Raw genomic sequence first — 19,466 nt, forward strand, 5'->3', positions numbered from 1 at the left:
ATTGTCCCCCATTCCAGGTAGGCAATAAAAAGTTCTACTGGATTCACTTTGTATTAGTCTTTTTCCTGCTTCACAAAGGTAGGCAGCAACCTGACAAAACCATGATGACAATTATTTTACATCCAAGTAGTATGCAGTTCTTCATATACACATACACATAAATTTCAAACGTATGGTATCGGTATTGGCCGATATGGCATCGGGCCAAAAAATGGCATTGGCGCAACAGTCAAGTTTGAGCAAAGTTCTGATCAGATCTGCAGGACCTTCAACATTGGAGTTAAATGATTAATGCCTGAATAAAGGAACTGAATCCAACCTGGAAGCAGTAACAAAGTCTGTTGTCAAACCTGCCTGAACTGACGGCAGGCTTTTAAAAATAATCAGGAGAATCTCTGAAACCTGTTAAGAAGCATGCCAGAAAGTTTTGGGTTCAATTTCCAGTGTGAATTATGAGGTTAAAGTTTGAAACTGGAAAAGGTTTAGATACAGATCACATGTTGAACTTAGCAGCTCTAAACTCCAAAGATGGATGGCTAAAGTCTTCGTTCAGGCAGTTCACAGAATCCAGATGTCCTGGTTCTAAGACCAAGACAATGTCCACATTTGGTTATTGATCTTGAAGTAAATAATTTTTTTACCTATTTAAAAAAAAAAATGTTAGTATGTACAGCGGAAAAAATCAAAATCTTAGATAAGTCATGTTTTTCTTAAAATAAGTGCATTTGTTCTTGGATTGAGGAGGTAAAACAGATATTTTACCAATGGAACAAGACAATTTACATTTAAAATCAGAAAACACAATTGCATTGTTTTATTTCGAGTGCATATTATCTAATTACCGGTATCTTATTTCATTGGCAAGCTATCTCATTTTACCTACTCAAATTAAGAGTAAATACACTTAATTTAAGAAATGTTTTACTTATTTCTAGATTGTTTTTCTGGTGTAGTATTGACACTGAAACCTGGTTTCTCCAAACTTCCTTTAAAAAAAAGAAGAAGAAGAAATCGAAGAATAATAATACAAAAAAAATCCTGAAAGACCTAAAGTCATCCTGGTCTTAAAAAGCTTTTTTACTTTGTTGGAATATCTATGCCGGTCCATATGAGCCACATTTTTTCAGTAGATTCTGAACCAAAGCAGCAGTTTTAGATCTAAACTTTCTTTTTTAAATCTGCAGACAGTGTTTTGTAAAGTTAGTCCGCTGGAAGTTGAATCTCTGGCTTCTGAAACACTGTTGGGTTTGGGTCATTTGCTTATAGTCATATAATCCCGTTGCTGCTTTGTTACCTGAATTAAAATAGATTATAACAGGTGAGTGTAAACTTTGTACCATATGGACAAGATGGTCAAAACAAAAACTCAGAGGCCAAAAAATAAATGAATAATATAAAACTAAAAAATCCTGATTGTGATCTGTTAAAATGAAAGCAAGAGCATGAAATATTCCATTTAGATCGATTATTGTAGCAAAATGATTCATGAATTATTTTGCATTCAAAGTTTGATAAGAAAGTTTTTTTTCTATTTGAAAGAAAGCAATTCAGTTTGTAATCAATTAGAAACAAATCTAAAAAGTTAATCTCTCCTCAGCAATATGAACAGGATATTAGTCACTGTATCACAGAAAACACTTTGCTGTTTTTAGAGAAGTTTAGAAAATGTATTTAAAGCAGATCTAGGAGTAGGAAATCAGTAAAAGTATCTTGGGAGATGTGGATCAGGTGGAACTATTAGCTTTAATTAATGTTCATTTAGTCAATAAGAACACATCTTTAGTAATAATTTGCATCAAATGTGTATTATTCTAGAACTGCAAACCCAGATAGGACTTAGACGCCCCTGATCTATTAAAAAACAGTATGTTTATTATAGAAAGGAAACATTAACGCATTTATTGTGTTGAAAGCATCATATTTAGCCTTTAGTGTCTGCAGCCACTTTGAATGTGGAGCTCCAAGATGTTCTTCTTATCTTTGGTCAACAGATGTCACCAAAGAACACTGTTGATAAAATGTTGAGTGCTAAAAAATAAACCTTTTTTATAACCCCTGGACTAAAGGTTATGTATTAAAGGGGGTGAAACAAATGCAGCAGATGTTTCAGCCCTAAGCTGGTAATCTGACAGAGCAGCAATGGTTTTAGTAATTTTACACAATGAAGCATTTCATAGGACCTCATAAGAAGTAAGCAACTGTTAATCTCACATTTTGTATAAAAACAAAGAATTTCTCCCTTATTCCTCACCTTTAGTCCAAGTGAAGAACCAACTCTGCGTTTATCAAGGAGCTGCTAAAAAGGTGCAGCAGAGTTTTTTTTCCACAATCCTCTCTCAAACCATTCCAGCTCTTTGAAATGTTTTAAAACAAGACATTAGTCAAACAGCAAATCCTTTTTACAGCTCACCATTATATGTTTTATTTATTAGACAAGAGCCACTAATTACTACTATTACCGGGAGTAGGTAGTACTTTAAGTGCTTAAGTGCATTTGTTCTTGAATTGAGGAGGTAAGTCAGACCATTTGCCAATGGATAAAGACAATTTATATTTAAGATAAGAAAAAAACTATTATTTCAAGAGTATATTATTAATTATCTGACTTGAAGTGTAAAAATACTAATTCCATTGGCGAATCATCTTATTTATCTCATCAAATTATGGGTAAATACACTTAATTTAAGAAAAGCTTACTGATTTGAAGATTGATATTGCAGTGAAGCACCATGATGCAAAAACAGCCTGGATAGAAATGTATGAAGCCTCACTATCCCCAATGTTTTAGATGTATCTCTGCTTCAGATTAGCTGATTTAGATGACTAGAACCCCAGCTTTAGAAAATTGTCGAAACCCATCAGAAAAACACCTGAACCATGAGGGACAGTAGGCCCTGAGAGCCTGATCTTTAGAATATCATCCAACCACACCTCTGTACAGTTTACTCTGTTCTTAAAATTTTTAATTTCCCCTCATTAAAGTCTTATTGCCTGTGGCTAAACAAGTCCTCTTAAATCTGAGAAAAATAATATTTTCTTCATAGTTGTTAACAAGCAGAACTCTTTGATCTGCTGGGTTTGTGTTTGGCCTCCTGGTCAAATGTAAAGCGCTCACATCAACACTGGTTTCAACACACCAGAAACTGAAGAAAACGTGTTTCCATAGAAGTTTAATTTCAACATTCAACAAATCATCAGTTATAGTCACATAATCATGAATTTTAATCTACGACCTATACAGGTGAGTGGATACAGTTCATTTTAGTTATCGTTAATAACTAGTAGCTGAGGTTTGTTATTCTGTTCAAGATGAACCTTTATGATCAGTTAGGTGAGGGGCACAAAGGGTGATGAGTGTGATTAAAAAAGGTCATTAAGTTTTGTTGCAGACTTAAAAAACAAACAAAAAAATGTAGTGAGGTGCTGAAGGTTGGAAGCAGATTTTGATGTAAACAAAATAACGCAGAAAATAAACAGTACAGTAGTCCCAAAATGGCCACCTTGTTATACCTCCTGTTAGCTTGCTAACTAGAAGCTGCTGGTGGTAAGTGAATCAGCATCCACCTGGTCTTTGGTCAAACACTGCAAGCTGTTGGGAGGGGGGGTCTTATAGGAAATACGGCTTTGCACCCAGAAAAAGTGGTCCACCACCAACTGTTTTTCTTTTCTTTTTATGTAATAAAGTTTTAACTGAGTTTTAATCAACACAGAGCTCAGCTTCTTCAATAAAAAACAATTTGGAGAGGACAGCATGACCCCTCCAGGATGGAGTGAGACATGCATTGCCTGGCACCAAAACCCAGAACTGCACTTTTCTGCTCCTGTGACATCAGAAGGAGGAGCTACTGACTGAAGGCACTTTTTAATCTAGGCAGATTAAGATGAGTGCAGGGTGGGAAGATAAAGCATGGATGACCTTCATTATTAAAAGCTTCAGTTCTGATCCAGGAGAACATAGATCTGATCCAGGGGAACCCTGCACTGACAGTCTGTCCAGACAGTAAAAGCAGGAACACTGCAGGTGGGTAAGAACACTTCTCAATATAAAGCAGTTTCACATTCTTCTTTCTGCCGATCAGGGTCCTTAGCATCTTTGAGGCGGCTTCTGCTTCATCAGCTAATTCACCAAATTTCACAGAACCATCCCCAGACAGAGGAACCCTTATTCCAGCATTGTTTCCTTTGGGACGGCCACAGCAGAGCTTCCATCGTATTGATGGAGGGAGGAGGAACCAACTCCTCTGCAAACATCTACTCCAGAAGATCCATAGCAGCCAGACTCAAAATCTTGCAGTAAAATATTTCAATTTCAGAAAGGCACAGAAAAAAGATTGTATTTCATCTATTAAGGCGAATGCGGATAGTTCTGCTCCTTGACGCACTGGTGTTGGAGAGCTGCAGCAGTGTTGGCTGAGCATGGAAGTGACCGCATGAAGCTGCAGCTCCACGCTGACCTGTTTCACACTAACTGATGGTCGGTGGAACAGCAGCTGCTGGATTTACTGATCCTGCAGGAAATCAGGACAGAAAGTTCTAATTTAAAGCTGGTCAAAATCAGCAGGTCACCAGCAAACCCAGTTGATCTGTTTGACTATTTCCATTTCAGACTGAAACTCATACTTTATACCGATTCATCCACAGAGTGATTAAATTCAAGAGTTGGAAGAACAGAAAAATAAACTATTAGCAAAAAGCTGAAAACTGCAGAAGAAACGAAGCACTGAGAGAAGTTTTAAACAGGTGAGAACGCAGTCCAGTGGAAGTATTCTCAGTTAGCGATGATTCTGGAATGCTGGTTATGCAAATACTGTAAAGAACGCGGACCTACTGGTCTGCTGGCCCACATTTCCGGATCCAAAATCCATTTTTATTGGTCTAATTTTACATTCAAAGTAGCTTACAGAGTAAGCTAGAAATAGTGAGATAACACAAACATATCCCTCTGCATTCAGAACCGGTCTACTGTAGGAGTTTCATTTTTTAAAAGTAAATTTTTTCGTTTTGTTTTGTCTGAAGTTTCAGTTTTAACAAGAGAAGCTTCTGTTTATGTCCTGGAGGCATCACCAGGCACCTGTATCAGGTCCTAGGAGGAACAGATTCCTTTAACCTTCCTCTGTTGACCCTTAGATCCCAAAAGGATCTAATCCAGCCTTGGTGAACAACAGGATAAATCAGAACCACAATACTTTACAAGGCATTATTGCAGGAGGTGTCGTGGTGAGAACGACATCAGTCATCGAGTGAGGAACCCTCAGCCTCCATGATGAGGCTGAAGGTTCAGTCAACAGAAGGCAGCATCTTCTTCCGGGTCTCATCACATTTCCACTCGCAGTGTCCACAGTCACACATCAACATCACGCTAATACACTGAATACTTTCCATTCATTTGGTTAAAGTAAGTATTTATAAAGATTTACAGATATTTTAAGGAATGTTAATCTAGTTTGTTGGGTTTTTTTTCTTACAAAGAATAAAATATTTTTTTTAACTATGAAACACATTTAAGAACCAACATTAAAAACAACTTATGAGTCCTTTTATCATCTTAGAAACAATCCATAATAAAAATAAGTTCTATGTTTCTCACATATATTTTACAATATATATTTTCTCTCTTTGTCCTTTTCTGTTCTGGCTTCTCCGGCACCGAAGGGGCGGCGGTCGGCTTGGCTGAGGGAGTTAGTCATGGAGCGCTGGTGTTCGTCCGTGTGGGAAGATCTCAGAGCGGCAGAGGTGTGTGTTGCAGAGCCAGGGAGCGAGCCGCAGGCCCGGCCCGTCACAGCGGGCATTGGGAGCAGCCGCATTCCAGAGCCGTCTCCATCTCCTCCGAGTACGAGGTGCCGTCGGTGCAGCGGAAAACCACCTTTCGTCGTCTGGTCTTGGTGACGCCGCAGCAGACGCCAGGCGGCGCCGACGCCTGGCAGGATTTGGGACAGGTCATGCGGGGAACCCTGCTGGTGGAGGTGCAGGTTCTCAAGGCTTGGTGGCGTTTCAGCTGCTCCCTCAGCATTTCTCCCTGGCAGCTGAGCTCTGAACCAAAACATGGAGACCTCAGCAAAAAGCCAGAAGATCAACGTCTCACCTTCAGCTGCGTGGTTTTGGTCTTACCTGTGTCACACGTGGGTCCGGTGTAGCCCGGCTGACAGTGACAGACTGGCACGCCTGATTCTGACATTCGACATTCTCCCCGACCGCACCGACTGCAGGCGGGTCGGTCACAGTACCGACCCTGGTAGCCTTCAGTACACTGACAACTGTAGGACTGGGCCTTCACAACACAGGCGCCATGCACACACCTGGAGGAAGAGGAGGAGACGTGAGAGGAAGGAAAATGGAATCCAATGAAGTGAACAAAACTCATAAATGATTAATTTTATTATTAAAAAAATCACCCCCTTTTACTCTGACTCCCATAAATAAAACCTAGAGCAATACATTTCCATAAGCTCACTCACCTGTGGTTCTGACAGGGATTATTAGCAGCCGTTTCATCACACAGAGGTCCCATCCTTCCTGGGGGACAGTTACAAGTGACCCCTGTCTCCCCTCCCTCTCTGCAGGCACCTTGAGCACAAACACTGCAGGAGTGACATCCTACCAGAACGGCTACAGCCTGGATAAAAAAACAGGAAGATGTAAGGTTAGCAGAGGTTCATGATCCACTCATAACGTTCCGTTTTCTATCTAAAGAATCTGACAAAGGTTCTGGTTCCCGCACTGATTCTAAGGCCTGTTGGAGCATTTCATCTCCGACATGAGGAGTGCTTCACATAGAGGAGCTCTGGATGTTCTCACCTTGGCTTCCGTCCCATGTGGCGGTCCTCCTGTGGACTGGAAGCTCAGGTCCTGAGTCTCTCCATTGATGCGAACGTTGTGGATGCAGCCATCAAACCCCTGAGGAGAGCGGTCAGGACCTGGACGTAGACCTGAGGCCACCACCTGGGAGGGGACACCTGAGAATGGGACAAACAGGGATGAAAACATCGATCCACTCTGTTTTTGTTTTTTTGCTAAAAGTCAGGTTTAGGGCTAAGGTGTGAATAGAGTTTAGGTAAGGGAAGAGAGATGGGTGAAAAGTGAGTGATAAATCAATTGAGCTTTCCAAAATGCAGTGTGTGCAAACCTCCAATGTAGAGCTGGGTGTTGAGGTCCACTGAGGGCTGCCGGGCCAGCTTGCCCAGGCTCTTCGGGGCGCCGTTATCCACCACCAGGCTCAACGAATGGTTCTGGATCAGTAGCTCCACTGTGTGGAAAAGCCCGTCACTGACCGACTCAACGCTGCAACAAACGGCAGAAAACATGCAGAGATTTCTCAGTGTGGTTCTGATCGTGGTAAATTACTGTAGAATTCTGTCCCAGATGGAGAGAAACAGATCAGAACCTGATCCAATCAAAGTTTTTCTCTTTCTGTTTTGCTCTCTTTTTGGAAATGAAAGAGAATCGAGAAAACTGGTGTTGAAATGTTTTCCTTGGGCATAAAACAATCTGATGATGTTCCCCAAGCAGTTCTTTTGGAAGAAATTAAATCTTTTCCTTAGTCTGGGTCATGATTTCCTCATGCGGAGGCCCTGGCCAAGAACTGGGCCCCATAGCAGCACATGGGCTCATTTATTCTCATAATCTGAAGCTAATTGAGATTTTAACAACTTAAAGGCCAAACTCCATGACTCTGAAGAAGCTGAACTGATAATTTCCAGAGAGGAGAAGATGGTTCAGAACCTTTCGCTCCATGCTTGACCCCACAGAGACAGTGAGTGTTCCAGATTGTCCTCGAAGTGGTTTTAGCTGGAGAAGAGACAGACTCTTCTAGAGACAGTGGTTTGGCAGAAGTAAAAAAGGAGAGACATAAAGGAAGGGAAAGATAGCTGGTGGGATGGTTAGGTCCTAAAGGCCTCTGCTGAGCCTGTTTATAGTAGAGCATCAGAATAATAAGAGAATGGAGAGAGAAGGTATTTCTACCCACAGCCTCTCATGGCTTGATGGGCATAAGGTCTACTGAGAACTGGGTTAAAGTTCTGGAGGGACACTTAAAGGGATAGTTCGGGATTTTTGACATGAATCTGTATGGCATCCCCATCACCAGTGTCATGCAATCACACTGACTTACCCCTGGCAGCGTCCTGTGAGCAGAGTTCTCGTCCAGCTTTGGTCAAGCCGAAAGTAGTCCGGCAGGTTTGCTAGACCCAGCGAAATAAAACGTTTCTCTTCCCAAAACATTATGTGTTCAAAAGAGCGATATTTTTGCATCCCAAAAACATTGTAGTGGAAAAAGTCACACGTCGTTATCACTTGGTCCTATTTTCTCTCTGTTCATATCAGTGCGCGCGACACCATGACCTGACAGCTAGGGCCTACTAACCTGACAACAGCCAGATGCATGTCTCGCTCCGCCTAGCTCCTAGCTAGACGGAGCGAGACATGCATCTGGCTGTTGTTGAGCTCGCTGTCAGAATGACGGCGCGCACTGATACGAACAGAGAGAAAATAGGACCAAGTGATAATGACGTGTGACTTTTTCCACTACAATGTTTTTGGGATGCAAAAATATCACTCTTTTGAACACATAATGTTTTGGGAAGAGAAACGTTTTATTTCGCTGGGTCTAGCAAACCTGCCGGACTACTTTCAGCTTGACAAAAGCTGGACGAGAACTCTGCTCACAGGATGCTGCCAGGGGTAAGTCAGTGTGATTACATGACACTGGTGATGGGGATGCCATACAGATTCATGTCAAAAATCCCGAACTATCCCTTTAAAGGAAGGACAGGAAGTTATTAGGAGGGAAGAAAGGGGTCTTCCTCTAATGGACTTTATGTCTGAACCATTTGAAACATACAGAGCTTTCCGTAATTATTCACACTGCTTCAGCCACATCCTGTCGTCTTAGAGCAGCAGAGCATCGGGTTTAATCTAGATATGATGAGACAGACCAACAGAGAGCATCACTCTGAACCAGGAGCAGAAATGTGAAAGCGTGGCATTTACAGCTCTGCTTGAAAGTTTACATACTCTTCCCTTAAAGAAAATTATAAATCCACACATTTCAAATAGCACAAAAATTAAAACTTAATAATAAATACAAATAGCAAATGACGATGTGATAAAACAAACTATTGATTTTGATTTTTCTTTTTAATAAATCTAAATAACCCCTCTAGCAGACAAATTAAAGCACCTTCCTCATGAACAGTGAACCAACATGTCAACAGGTGTTAAACTCTGGGTGAACATTTCCTGATATATTATGGAAAACACCTGATTTCAGTTAACTGTTAACTTGTTTACTTAATTTATTATTAATATATATATATACCCTTACACACACACACACATCAGTATATATATATAGGGTTTTGTGTCTTTAATGGTAGTGTATGGAAACTTTCAAGCACAACTGTATACCTGGGAGTGGTGTCCTAGTGGTTAGAGCATTGCCCTTGGGTCTTAGAAGTTCTGAGTTCAAGTCCTAAAGACTGCCACTCTTAGTCCCTGAGCAAGACCCTTAACCCCAGACTGCTCCTTGTGAGCCGCACAATGTCAGCCCACTGCTCCCCAAGGGGATGGGTTAAATGCAGAGAGTGTAAAGACAATAAAAAATTGAAATTAATTCAAAATATTATTTTAGGTTGATAGAGAGGGGAGGGTGAAAAAAAACTTTCAGATTTATGTTTCTATAAACTATTTTAAATTGTCAATAATTTTTCAAGCGAAATAAGACAGTTTCTTCTACTAAATGTAATATGTGCAGTCATGTTGCAGTGACACCAACAATCCACTGGGTGGCAGTATGTCTATGTGAGAGAGTGTGCTCAGGGAGGAGCTGAGCTTTTAATTTTGCCAATATTTGATGAAACCTTGGAGAACCTGATGTTGTACTGGTTTTTCTATTTCCTCTAACTGATAGTGAGAATAAGAGGCATCTAAAAGAGTTTGGTTCAGACTGAATAAGGAGATTTCAGTGCAGAGTTACATGGATCTTCTCTGCATAACCCTCAGCTTGAATGAAAACAGAACCTCCACAGCTAGTATAGCAGCTGCTTTGCTGAAACTAATCAGAGGCTACTTCTGTCCTCTCTTACAGAAGGAAACTTATTTTGTGATTAATTGGAAATCAACTCAAGATTAGGCTGCTGGTGAAGATTCTCAGTCATCCAGGTCATAGACATTCCAAAAAAGTAAAAAAAACAATCCACTGGACATTGTTTCCAAGTTTGAAGATGTTTTGCTTCCCATCCAGGAATCCTTTTCAATTCAAGCCTGATCATGATTGGAATCAAGATCAGGCTGTTTCCAGATTGAATTAAAGGAGAAGTTCACTTTTTAACACTTTAAGCCCATTTTCTGTAGTGTCCAGGATGAAATCGAATGATCGACACCAAAATTTTGACAATTGGTCCTGTCTCTGCTTTTTGGCTCATTTAGAATCCACCCCTGGCTGCTTCAGAACGGCTTCCATAGTGCATGTCCGATAATGTCCTTAAAACAACCTTAAACGTTCTTTTTTTAAAATATGCTACTCACCGGGTCGTCAGCGCTGTTCAATGACGTTCCAAAAAAAGTTTCGTAAAGAAAAAACGTTCCTGTAGTGTTTTATTTAGCATTTTGTAAATCCCATTGAGTTCTGTTGGAATAGTCAATATTCCCCTGCCACCGGAAACGGAAATGGGGCCTGTTTACACAGTTGTAGTCTTTTCGCTTCACTCTGTGTACTCCGACGTCGAGAATCAAGAATCCACCTTTCGTATTCCATTTTCAGAGTTTTTTTTTTTTTTTAGAACTTTTTATTTAACCATTTTATAAATCTTACAAAACATAACATTTCCTGACAGAAACTCAAATAGTACACATCACAACAAACACAAAATACCAAAAGTCTTTACAATTATGACAGCAGGCAGAGCAGACAACATCCACAATCTATAATCTGTGGCCAAGCAGTACCCTTTCCCAATGAGGAATTCCATCAGATCCCTCCTTTTAGTAATATCTCGTCCTCTCCATCAGAACCCTAGATATTCTGAAATACAAGTCCACCTTCGTATAAAAATGTCCATAGTTAGCTGTAGGCTTGCAGTCATTTGCTCCATTATGTAAACATGTTTCAATCTCTGGGCCCATTGATTTATAGTTGGTGGTTTTACATCTCTCCAGTGCTTTCAGAGTTTTTTAAAGTGTTTAACAGAGACGTTAGCACCTCGACGTCGGAGTACACAGAGTGAAGCGAAAAGACTACAACTGTGTAAACAGGCCCCATTTCCGTTTCCGGTGGCAGGGGAATATTGACTATTCCAACAGAACTCAATGGGATTTACAAAATGCTAAATAAAACACTACAGGAACGTTTTTTCTTTACGAAACTTTTTTTTGGAACGTCATTGAACAGCGCTGACGACCCGGTGAGTAGCATATAAAAAAAAAAGAACGTTTAAGGTTGTTTTAAGGACATTATCGGACATGCACAATGGAAGCCATTCTGAAGCAGCCAGGGGGGGATTCTGCATGAGCCAAAAAGCAGTGACCGGACCAATTGTCAAAATTTTGGTGTCGATCATTCGATTTCATCCTGGACACTACAGAAAATGGGCTTAAAGTGTTAAAAAGTGAACTTCTCCTTTAAAACTATAGAAACTTGCAGATCCCCTCAGACTGTTCTAACCATTGTATTAAAGATGTTTCTCTGGGCCTACTGGGTCAGAACGTAGTAGAACCACCTTTCCTTCCTCCTCATGTTTCTGAGCTGTTAATTAATTGAACAAAACTCGTTTGATCCATTATATATAACAGTTATTGCTGTAAATATTATATTTTATATGAACTGACCAAAAGCTGCAGAATGATTTGACTAAACGAGGTCAGCATGATGACTGTCGCTCTGCATTTTGGGGAAATGTTTCAGGGTTTCATTTGTCCACAGAGTCACATAACGACTAAAAAAGGAGGACAGGACCTCCTCTCCTCCTGCTGTCTCTCCATCCATCCATCATCCATTCTTCTCTCATCCCTCCCTCCATTGTTTGCTGATGAATAACAGTAGATGTGCTCTCTTTGACCTGATGGGAGATTAGTGTGACATTTAGTAAAGGGCAGCGTATTAATGCACCACCAACACACACACCCTGATGTTCATGTAAGAGCAGGCATCACAACCTCTAATAAGGGCACAATGGGTGACGTCTCTTCCTGTCTGCATGCAAATCCACTCTGGATTTCTCTTTTTTTTTCTATAATTTATCTTTTTCTCTCCTTTGTTCTTTTTTACAAGTCATTTTTTCGTCACGTCTTCTTCTCCGACTCCTTTTGTAATGCAGCAGGTCCAGCTATAGGTTTCTCGGGTTTGTCTCTACCTGCTATGCACGTTTGCAGGCTGATATCTTGGCTGGGTTGGGTTGGATGAAAACATCCTGGGGATTTCTTCCTGTCAGTCAGATGGGCTCCTGATTCAGGCTCAATCACAAACTATTTAGCCAAACACCAGATTATCTGTTGGATTTACGTCTAGACTTTGACCAGGACATCTCTACAGCTGAAACCATTCAGTGCATCTCTGGGTGGATGTTTGAGTGGTTCTCCTTTAACTTTTTACAGGTTTTATTACAGCATTTTTCTGGATTTAGTTCCATCCATTCTCCAAAATCATGATTCTGCCTTCACCATGTTTCACAATTGTGATGGTGGATTCAGGGTACATTTTTGCTAACAGTTTGCTAGTGAAAAAAGTAGCAGCGGAAATGTTCCCTGTTCTCTAAAAGGCAGATTAAAAAAGTTCAGCTATTATTTAGACGACAGACTCGTTCAAGGATATCAGAGTAAAATGTGGAAAAGTTAAAGAGGTGAATACTTTCTAGATGCCATGAGAAGAAACGTTTCTTTTAAATCTCTTTAAAACCAACCAGGTATCTCTGAGTTTATACAAGGAGGAATATGGATTTGTTCTGAATTCCGTTTTTCCAGGTTTTCGACCCTCCTTTGGTTGTGGATTCCTAAAGTTGCTCCAGAACCCTGAGGCTGAGCAGAACGTTGCAGAGAACAAAGCTTTATTCTGGGATCTTTTGAGTCACACTCTCTTTCCCTTCCTGTCTCGCCTTTGTCACTTCACCCAATCTCTATCTGTCCCCAACTATTCCAGACCAGGAGAATTCTCTCCATCATCCCTCGCTCCTCTCATCCATCCAGCTGTTTAACCATATTTCCTTATCTTTTACCTTCTGACTTATCTCACTGATCAGTGCTTACATCAGAGATGGGGGATCTGGAATCTCATTTCTATGTCATGTTTTTTTTCTACCCATCCACTGAACCTGGTGAGTTCAATTTACATAGATAAACCAGATTGGATTCACCTGGTTCAGTGGCGGGGTAGAACAAAAACATGACAAAGAAATTACTTGTTGACTCCAGATCCCCCATCTCTGGTTTCCATTTATGCATCCCTGTCTCCCTCTGGAATGTCCTTTACTCTCGCCTGCTTGACAACTTCCACCTTTTCAATTGATCAGATGAATCTTAATAATGTCCATCCCATTCATTTCAGTTTTTCCAAAAATCTGTCCTTTCTCTCCAATGATCCCCCCCTACAGCCCCCCCCCCCCCCGTACACACACACACCCTCTAAAAAACAGAAAAAGGAAAAGCCTCCTCTTTCATACATATCCAAGAGGAAAGTTCTGCAAATAAAACTGGACCTCATCATCCTTGAGAAATAATGACAGAGAAGATATGCAATCAAATGATATATACTGCCTCCCAAATTATTCACATCCCTTAAAGTTGTCCAGATGTTGTCTCTTCAAGGTATCGGACCTCATTGTTTTTTATTTGGAAAGACACAAGGTGGTCCGTAACTTTGAAGCTGGATCCTCAGAAGGCAGTTAATTAGGAGAACAAAGTGTGGAAGGAGTTGGAGGGTTCAGGTGAGACCATAGTTGAAATATTTGTATGGAGAACATCTGTGCAGATCAGTTTTCAACTCTTCCCCCAGATTCTCAGTCTGGTTTAGGTCTGGACTTTGACTAGGCCATGCTAAACCAAGAATCTGTTCTAATCTAAACCATCCATTCCTTCTCATGGTGCTTCTCCTGCTTGAAGGTTATGGTGACTTCTATCCTAGTTTCAGGTCTTCTGTAGCCTCCTACAGGTTTTCTACAAAGGATTTCCTGGATTTAGCTACTTTCATCTTCCATCCCCTCTGCTGAAGAAAAACATCCTCACAGAATGATGCTGCCATCACTGTGTTTCTTTGTGTGGAAGTTCAGGGTTATTGTTTCTCTGTGTTTTGCATGTTGAACAAAAGGTTTAGGTTTTCCCTGAACTGATTGCTGTGCATGTCTACTGTTCCTGCTTCATGGTTTGAGATAAATTGCAAAAACGACCTATTATGCCTTTTCATTTTGGCTTCTGTTTTATATAAGTCTGATTTGAGGAGTCAATAACCTAAAGCCGTCCTGTGGACATATTCTCCACCTAAGCAGCTCCCCCATGGTTACCACAGTCCTCTTGGCTGCTTCTCTAATCAATGCTGTCAGTCTAGGTGGACTTCCGTCTCTTGGTATGTCTGCAGATGATCCATGTTTTTCCTCCATATTCAGATTTTGGTTTAAACTGAGCTCTGGGAGAGGTTCAAAACTTAGCATATTCTTCCAGATCCAAAACTCCCTTCCTGACCTTGTGCTGAGGTTCCTCAGTCCTCATGATGTGGTTGTTATCTCATGTTTTCTAAAAGAACCTCTGAGGCCATAACCAGGACCTTTTATGTTCTGCTTAAAATACACATTTAATCTACTCAGCCCTTTTAATCAGATTATCATGGGCTGAAACCATTGAAACCATCCATCCATATTCTGCAGCTTATCTGTCAGGGTCATGGCAGGTGGGGACACTGGACAGGTCAGTAGTCCATTATTGAACTTGAAGTGGAATGAATACTTTTGTACGCTGCTGATTGTAAATATCACTTATATATTAACATTTGAAATTGGATCAAAAGAGACGTGGTGTTTTGGCTGGGGGAAAGGCTGCCCTTACACTATTTAGAAAGAATCCTCTGAGCTCGTGTTTGTTTATAGAGGGGGAGGTTCAGATCAGAATCTGTTTCTGATGAAGATAAACAGTGGATCTGCTGGGTCCGATCAGCCAAGTCTGAACAGTCCTTGGCAGCAATTCAAATATTTCGTAAATAAAAATGTGTAATGAATGTGTTTATTTCAATTTGAACCCTCTAGATGTTTGTTTGGACTTTCCACTTCACATAAGCATTTACAGCTGGGTGTGTCTGTGTTTGTTACCTGTAAATGGTGAGAGGATCTGAAAGGATCGCATGGCTCACCTGTAAACGGTGGTCGGCGGGTAGTTGGCCATGTCATAAATGAGCCGGATGTGTCCCTGGTAGAGCTCCAGGGCCAGCGGGTCCAGGTCTTCTTTGTACAACAGGATGCCGTTGTCTTTATCTGTGGCCATCTGGAGGAAAACCGTGAACATTTAGTCAATATGGACCATTTACATCTAATCAGCCAAGTAATATATGACAAAAATCATTATACTGATCATATGAAGGAGCTCTGGTCAGATGTATAGAATTATTGGTCAATCATTTTAGTTTTTCATTGATTGAGGTTGTGTTCCTTCAGGGTGTCATAATTATACAACAAAAATAAATAATTGTTAAAGAAAACATGAGATTGTTGAATAAATTTGAATGTGTAGAGGATTTTGCTCAGACATCATGACTAATGTTCAGTAAAAGGTGTTGCATGTTTTGTGTGGCCTCCACAGGTTTCTAGTTGGTTAGATGTTTGCCCCTCTGAGCAAAGCTCATATAAAAAGATTGATCCATTACTGCCTATTATTTTTTCCAAAACCAGTTTAAGATTTATGTCCACTTGGACCACCTAAATGGGTCCAGGGTTATTGTTTCTCAGGTTCCACATAAACTACACATTTGGTATCAATCCAGCAGCGTCTGGACTATTAAACCTGGTCATTACAGAAGTGAAACTCTTTTTGGACTTTGAAAAGGCTTTCCAAACCATTCTGGGTTTTTGCTTAGGATCCTTGTCGTAATAGCTTTGAAGGTAGTTCTCGTTCTTCATCATTCCAACCACTTAGTGCATCAGAACCACTGATGCACCAACAGACGGCCAGCAGGATGCTGCCACCATAATGAATAGTACCTTGAATTTCAAAACATCCTTAATGTCTTCAAATCAGAAAATATCTAAAAAGTACAATCTTTGTCTAGAATGGACCAAACCTCTCCCCAGAAGACATTTAGCTCGTTTGTGTGGGCAAAAGCATATGGGTCAGATGGAACAGCGCCAGGCTCGGACTGGGAACGATTTTTGGTCCTGGCATTTTTCCATCGACACCCCCCCTCCCCTCGGTATTTTGGGGATTTAAGGAGGACCCTCGCACTCTTAAATAAGGCCCGGTCCTGGGCAAATGCCCAGTGTTACGGATTACCAGTCTGAGCCTGAACAGCGCTGACCTCAACCTTAATAAAAATGTATATAAAAAGCTCAAAAGCCCGGTTGACTCAAGGAAACCAAGAAATTTAAAGTAACTCCAAATTCAATGAAGAAGAGGACAATTCACCAGCCATAAGGATGCCAGAAGCCTGTTGAAAGATAAGTCCGTAGATCCTCTGACGGTCGCAGAGGGACATTTAGTTGCATCTTTATATCTAAGTCTTTCTGTGTCATTCGGAGCCACGGTTGTTTAAGAAAAAAATATATAATTTTCTTCTCCATGTTAACTTCTGACTGCAGTGCATAAAATTATAAAAACACACGAGATGGAACACACATTAAAGTAAAAAAACAAAAAAAAAAAAACAGAAAAAAACATGCAGAAGACAAACGCTGTTAGAAACATAAACCTGGAATAAACGGCTGACTGAGTAAGGATGTTTTAAATGAGTTTGAAGATCATCCTGACTCAAGCAAACGGCTGCGGAGGCAGGTTGTTCTACTACACCTTCGGGAAGACGGCCTGAAAGGTTTGATAGCCTTCAGGTTTCACTCATGTGGAGGGGATGGTAATGAGATGCAATAATTAAAACAGAGAGCAAAATAAAATATTTCTATTAGAGGATTGTGCCTGAACACAATGTGATGCGTTGAATAAACATTGGTAGATCCTCTCCTGTTATCATTAATACTGGTGTTCCCCAGGGTCGTGTTCTTAGTCCCAACATTTATGCACCTTTCACAGATTATCGTTATCCTGCTCGTACAACAAACACCATTCAGTTTCATTCAATGTAAAAGCTGTCATTCTTCTGATCCAAACAACAAGAAGCCGAGAAATCTGATACTGCAGTGAAAAACAAAAGTATATTTATTTTTAACATGGAGAATAAAACCACTCAATCTCACTTTATCTCATCAAATCTAATTGAATCTAATCTAATCTGATCAAATCCTCATGGGAGGAGTGATCATCTCATTTCATATCTCATCTAATCTCAACTAATTTAATCTAATTTCATCTCATGTGATTGAACCTCACCTAATCCTTGGGATTTCTGTGAGTGTTATGTTAGAAAGTGTTGACAATCTGGCATTCAGATTCATAACCTGTGGCTTTATAAACCTCCTGAGTCCCCACATCAAAGCCAGCTGGTCTTCACTGTAACTGAGCAGATGCCTGGCCCCCACTGGAGCGTAAACATGGGAAGCTGAGTCAGTCCAAGTCTTTGCTTTAGAGGAGAAAGTTGTTTGAAAACTGAAAAGAATGAGGAGAAGTCATCTGTAGGCTGGAGCTTTTCCAGCACATTCCACGCAAAAACATCTGGATTAATCAGAAAATCTGGAATCCTCCTCAAAATAATATTGTCTTTTTCTGAGCTCCTACTGTAAGATAGCAACCATGTTCATATGGTAGTAGATGTACTGTTTACAGGTGAGGTACAGCAAGGGCAGAAGGTCATGCTGCCCTGTTGCCTCAGCCTTTTCTTTTAATCTTTCTTGATGTTCGAAGCACAATAACATGGCTCCTTTGCTTCAGTCGCCTAACAAGGACTTTATACTGAGGGAGATTAGGGCTGTTTGCCAGAATCAGGGAGGCCCTGAAGATGCTTCACAGAATCCTGCTCTTTAACAAGCTACTGGTTGTAATTACTGCTTATGATCATTAATCATTATTCAAAGGAAGAATTCATTTTAACCTCTTAACATCCACCTCCTTTTGGGTAATCCTCACCTATTTTGCATACCCAAATGGAAAAGCAAATAACTTCGGAACTATAAACCCAAATTAGATGTGCAATACATTATTTGAAAGCTAACACCCTGTAGTTTCTGAATATATAAATTAAAATTGGGTGAGTAGAACACAGACCAAGCTGCATCAGTTCAAACATGACTCAAAGTTGTTTTTTTTATTCTTGGAAATGATAGGTCTTTTTTGAACAGCAGTAATTAAGAGATTCTTTAGAAAAAGCAGGTTTCATTGTATTAAATTTGTTCTACATCATATCAACCACAAATGTAGGAAATTTCAGACCTCTAGCTATAACATTTTCAGATGTGAGGTTTGGAAATTTTGGTGACAGCCTGGAGCTGCGCGAAATGGCTCCACCTGCTGGTAAAATTTTTACCACTAGAATTTTATGCATTCTGAATTATTACCCCCACTTAAGGTCCACCGGGTTGCCGGCGACCCGATGGGTTTTAAGAGGCTAAAAAGAGCTTTAAAATCAAATCGACAATAGTTTCAGTGGTGAGTCAATGCTGCTATGTTGGAGCTGTATGTCGGTAGGTTTGCCTCCTGTGATGGTTCTATGCTGGTCCATGTTCCTTCCATCTCTGGGTAATGGTTCTAAACGCGGTTCTTCAAGCTGCAGAAATAATTTTCTAAGACCTTCCCACACAGATAGATGTCAATAAGTTTCTTTCTTAACTTGTATTTCTACATGAGACCAAAACTGGTTATCTTAAAAAGATGTGAGATGGAAGAAGGGCGGTGAACATCCATAGGTTCTCTTAGCCACTGTAGATGGCTTCATACACATTTCTGTAATGATTGATGGTTGTATGGGCATGAATAACAATTGTATGAAGGGAGATGTGTGTAGGCATGTATGAATGTGTATAAATATGCTTATATAACAGAAATAAATTCATTTACTGGATTTAATGGACTATGGAGTAGCATGGACACATGAGTCATGTAGGAATTGGGTAATGATGTTGATGTTATGGACTATAATAAAGTGAAGAGGTGTGAGTAAACAAATGTCCCTTTTTCGTACCCCTTTTTAAACAATATCACTTTATACATGTAATATAGTTATAACAATAATTAATTCCTTCCTTCCTTCCTTCCTTCCTTCCTTCCTTCCTTCCTTCCTTCCTTCCTTCCTTCCTTCCTTCCTTCCTTCCTTCCTTCCTTCCTTCCTTCCTTCCTTCCTTCCTTCCTTCCTTCCTTCCTTCCTTCCTTCCTTCCTTCCTTCCACCCATGGGTCCAGCTTG

General features: G+C 40.4%; 1 protein-coding gene across 2 annotated transcripts in view; it reads right to left on the bottom strand.

The window, feature by feature from the left end:
• Positions 1–5,381: 5,381 nt before the first annotated feature.
• Positions 5,382–19,466, bottom strand: part of slit3 (slit homolog 3 (Drosophila)) — a 283,239-nt gene continuing 269,154 nt past the window's right edge. For both annotated transcript variants that reach the window (XM_038286679.1, XM_038286681.1), the window contains 6 exons: positions 15,323–15,453; positions 7,124–7,278; positions 6,796–6,953; positions 6,456–6,613; positions 6,109–6,296; positions 5,382–6,030 (listed from right to left, as the gene is read on the bottom strand). In XM_038286679.1, coding sequence (XP_038142607.1) covers positions 5,777–6,030; positions 6,109–6,296; positions 6,456–6,613; positions 6,796–6,953; positions 7,124–7,278; positions 15,323–15,453 — 1,044 coding nt within the window. In that variant the 3' untranslated portion in view covers positions 5,382–5,776. The remainder of the gene's footprint in view (positions 6,031–6,108; positions 6,297–6,455; positions 6,614–6,795; positions 6,954–7,123; positions 7,279–15,322; positions 15,454–19,466) is intronic.

This window comes from Cyprinodon tularosa, unplaced genomic scaffold (assembly GCF_016077235.1).
Source record: "Cyprinodon tularosa strain WSP-4 unplaced genomic scaffold, ASM1607723v1 ctg229, whole genome shotgun sequence".
In the NCBI taxonomy this organism is placed as follows: Eukaryota; Metazoa; Chordata; class Actinopteri; order Cyprinodontiformes; family Cyprinodontidae; genus Cyprinodon; species Cyprinodon tularosa.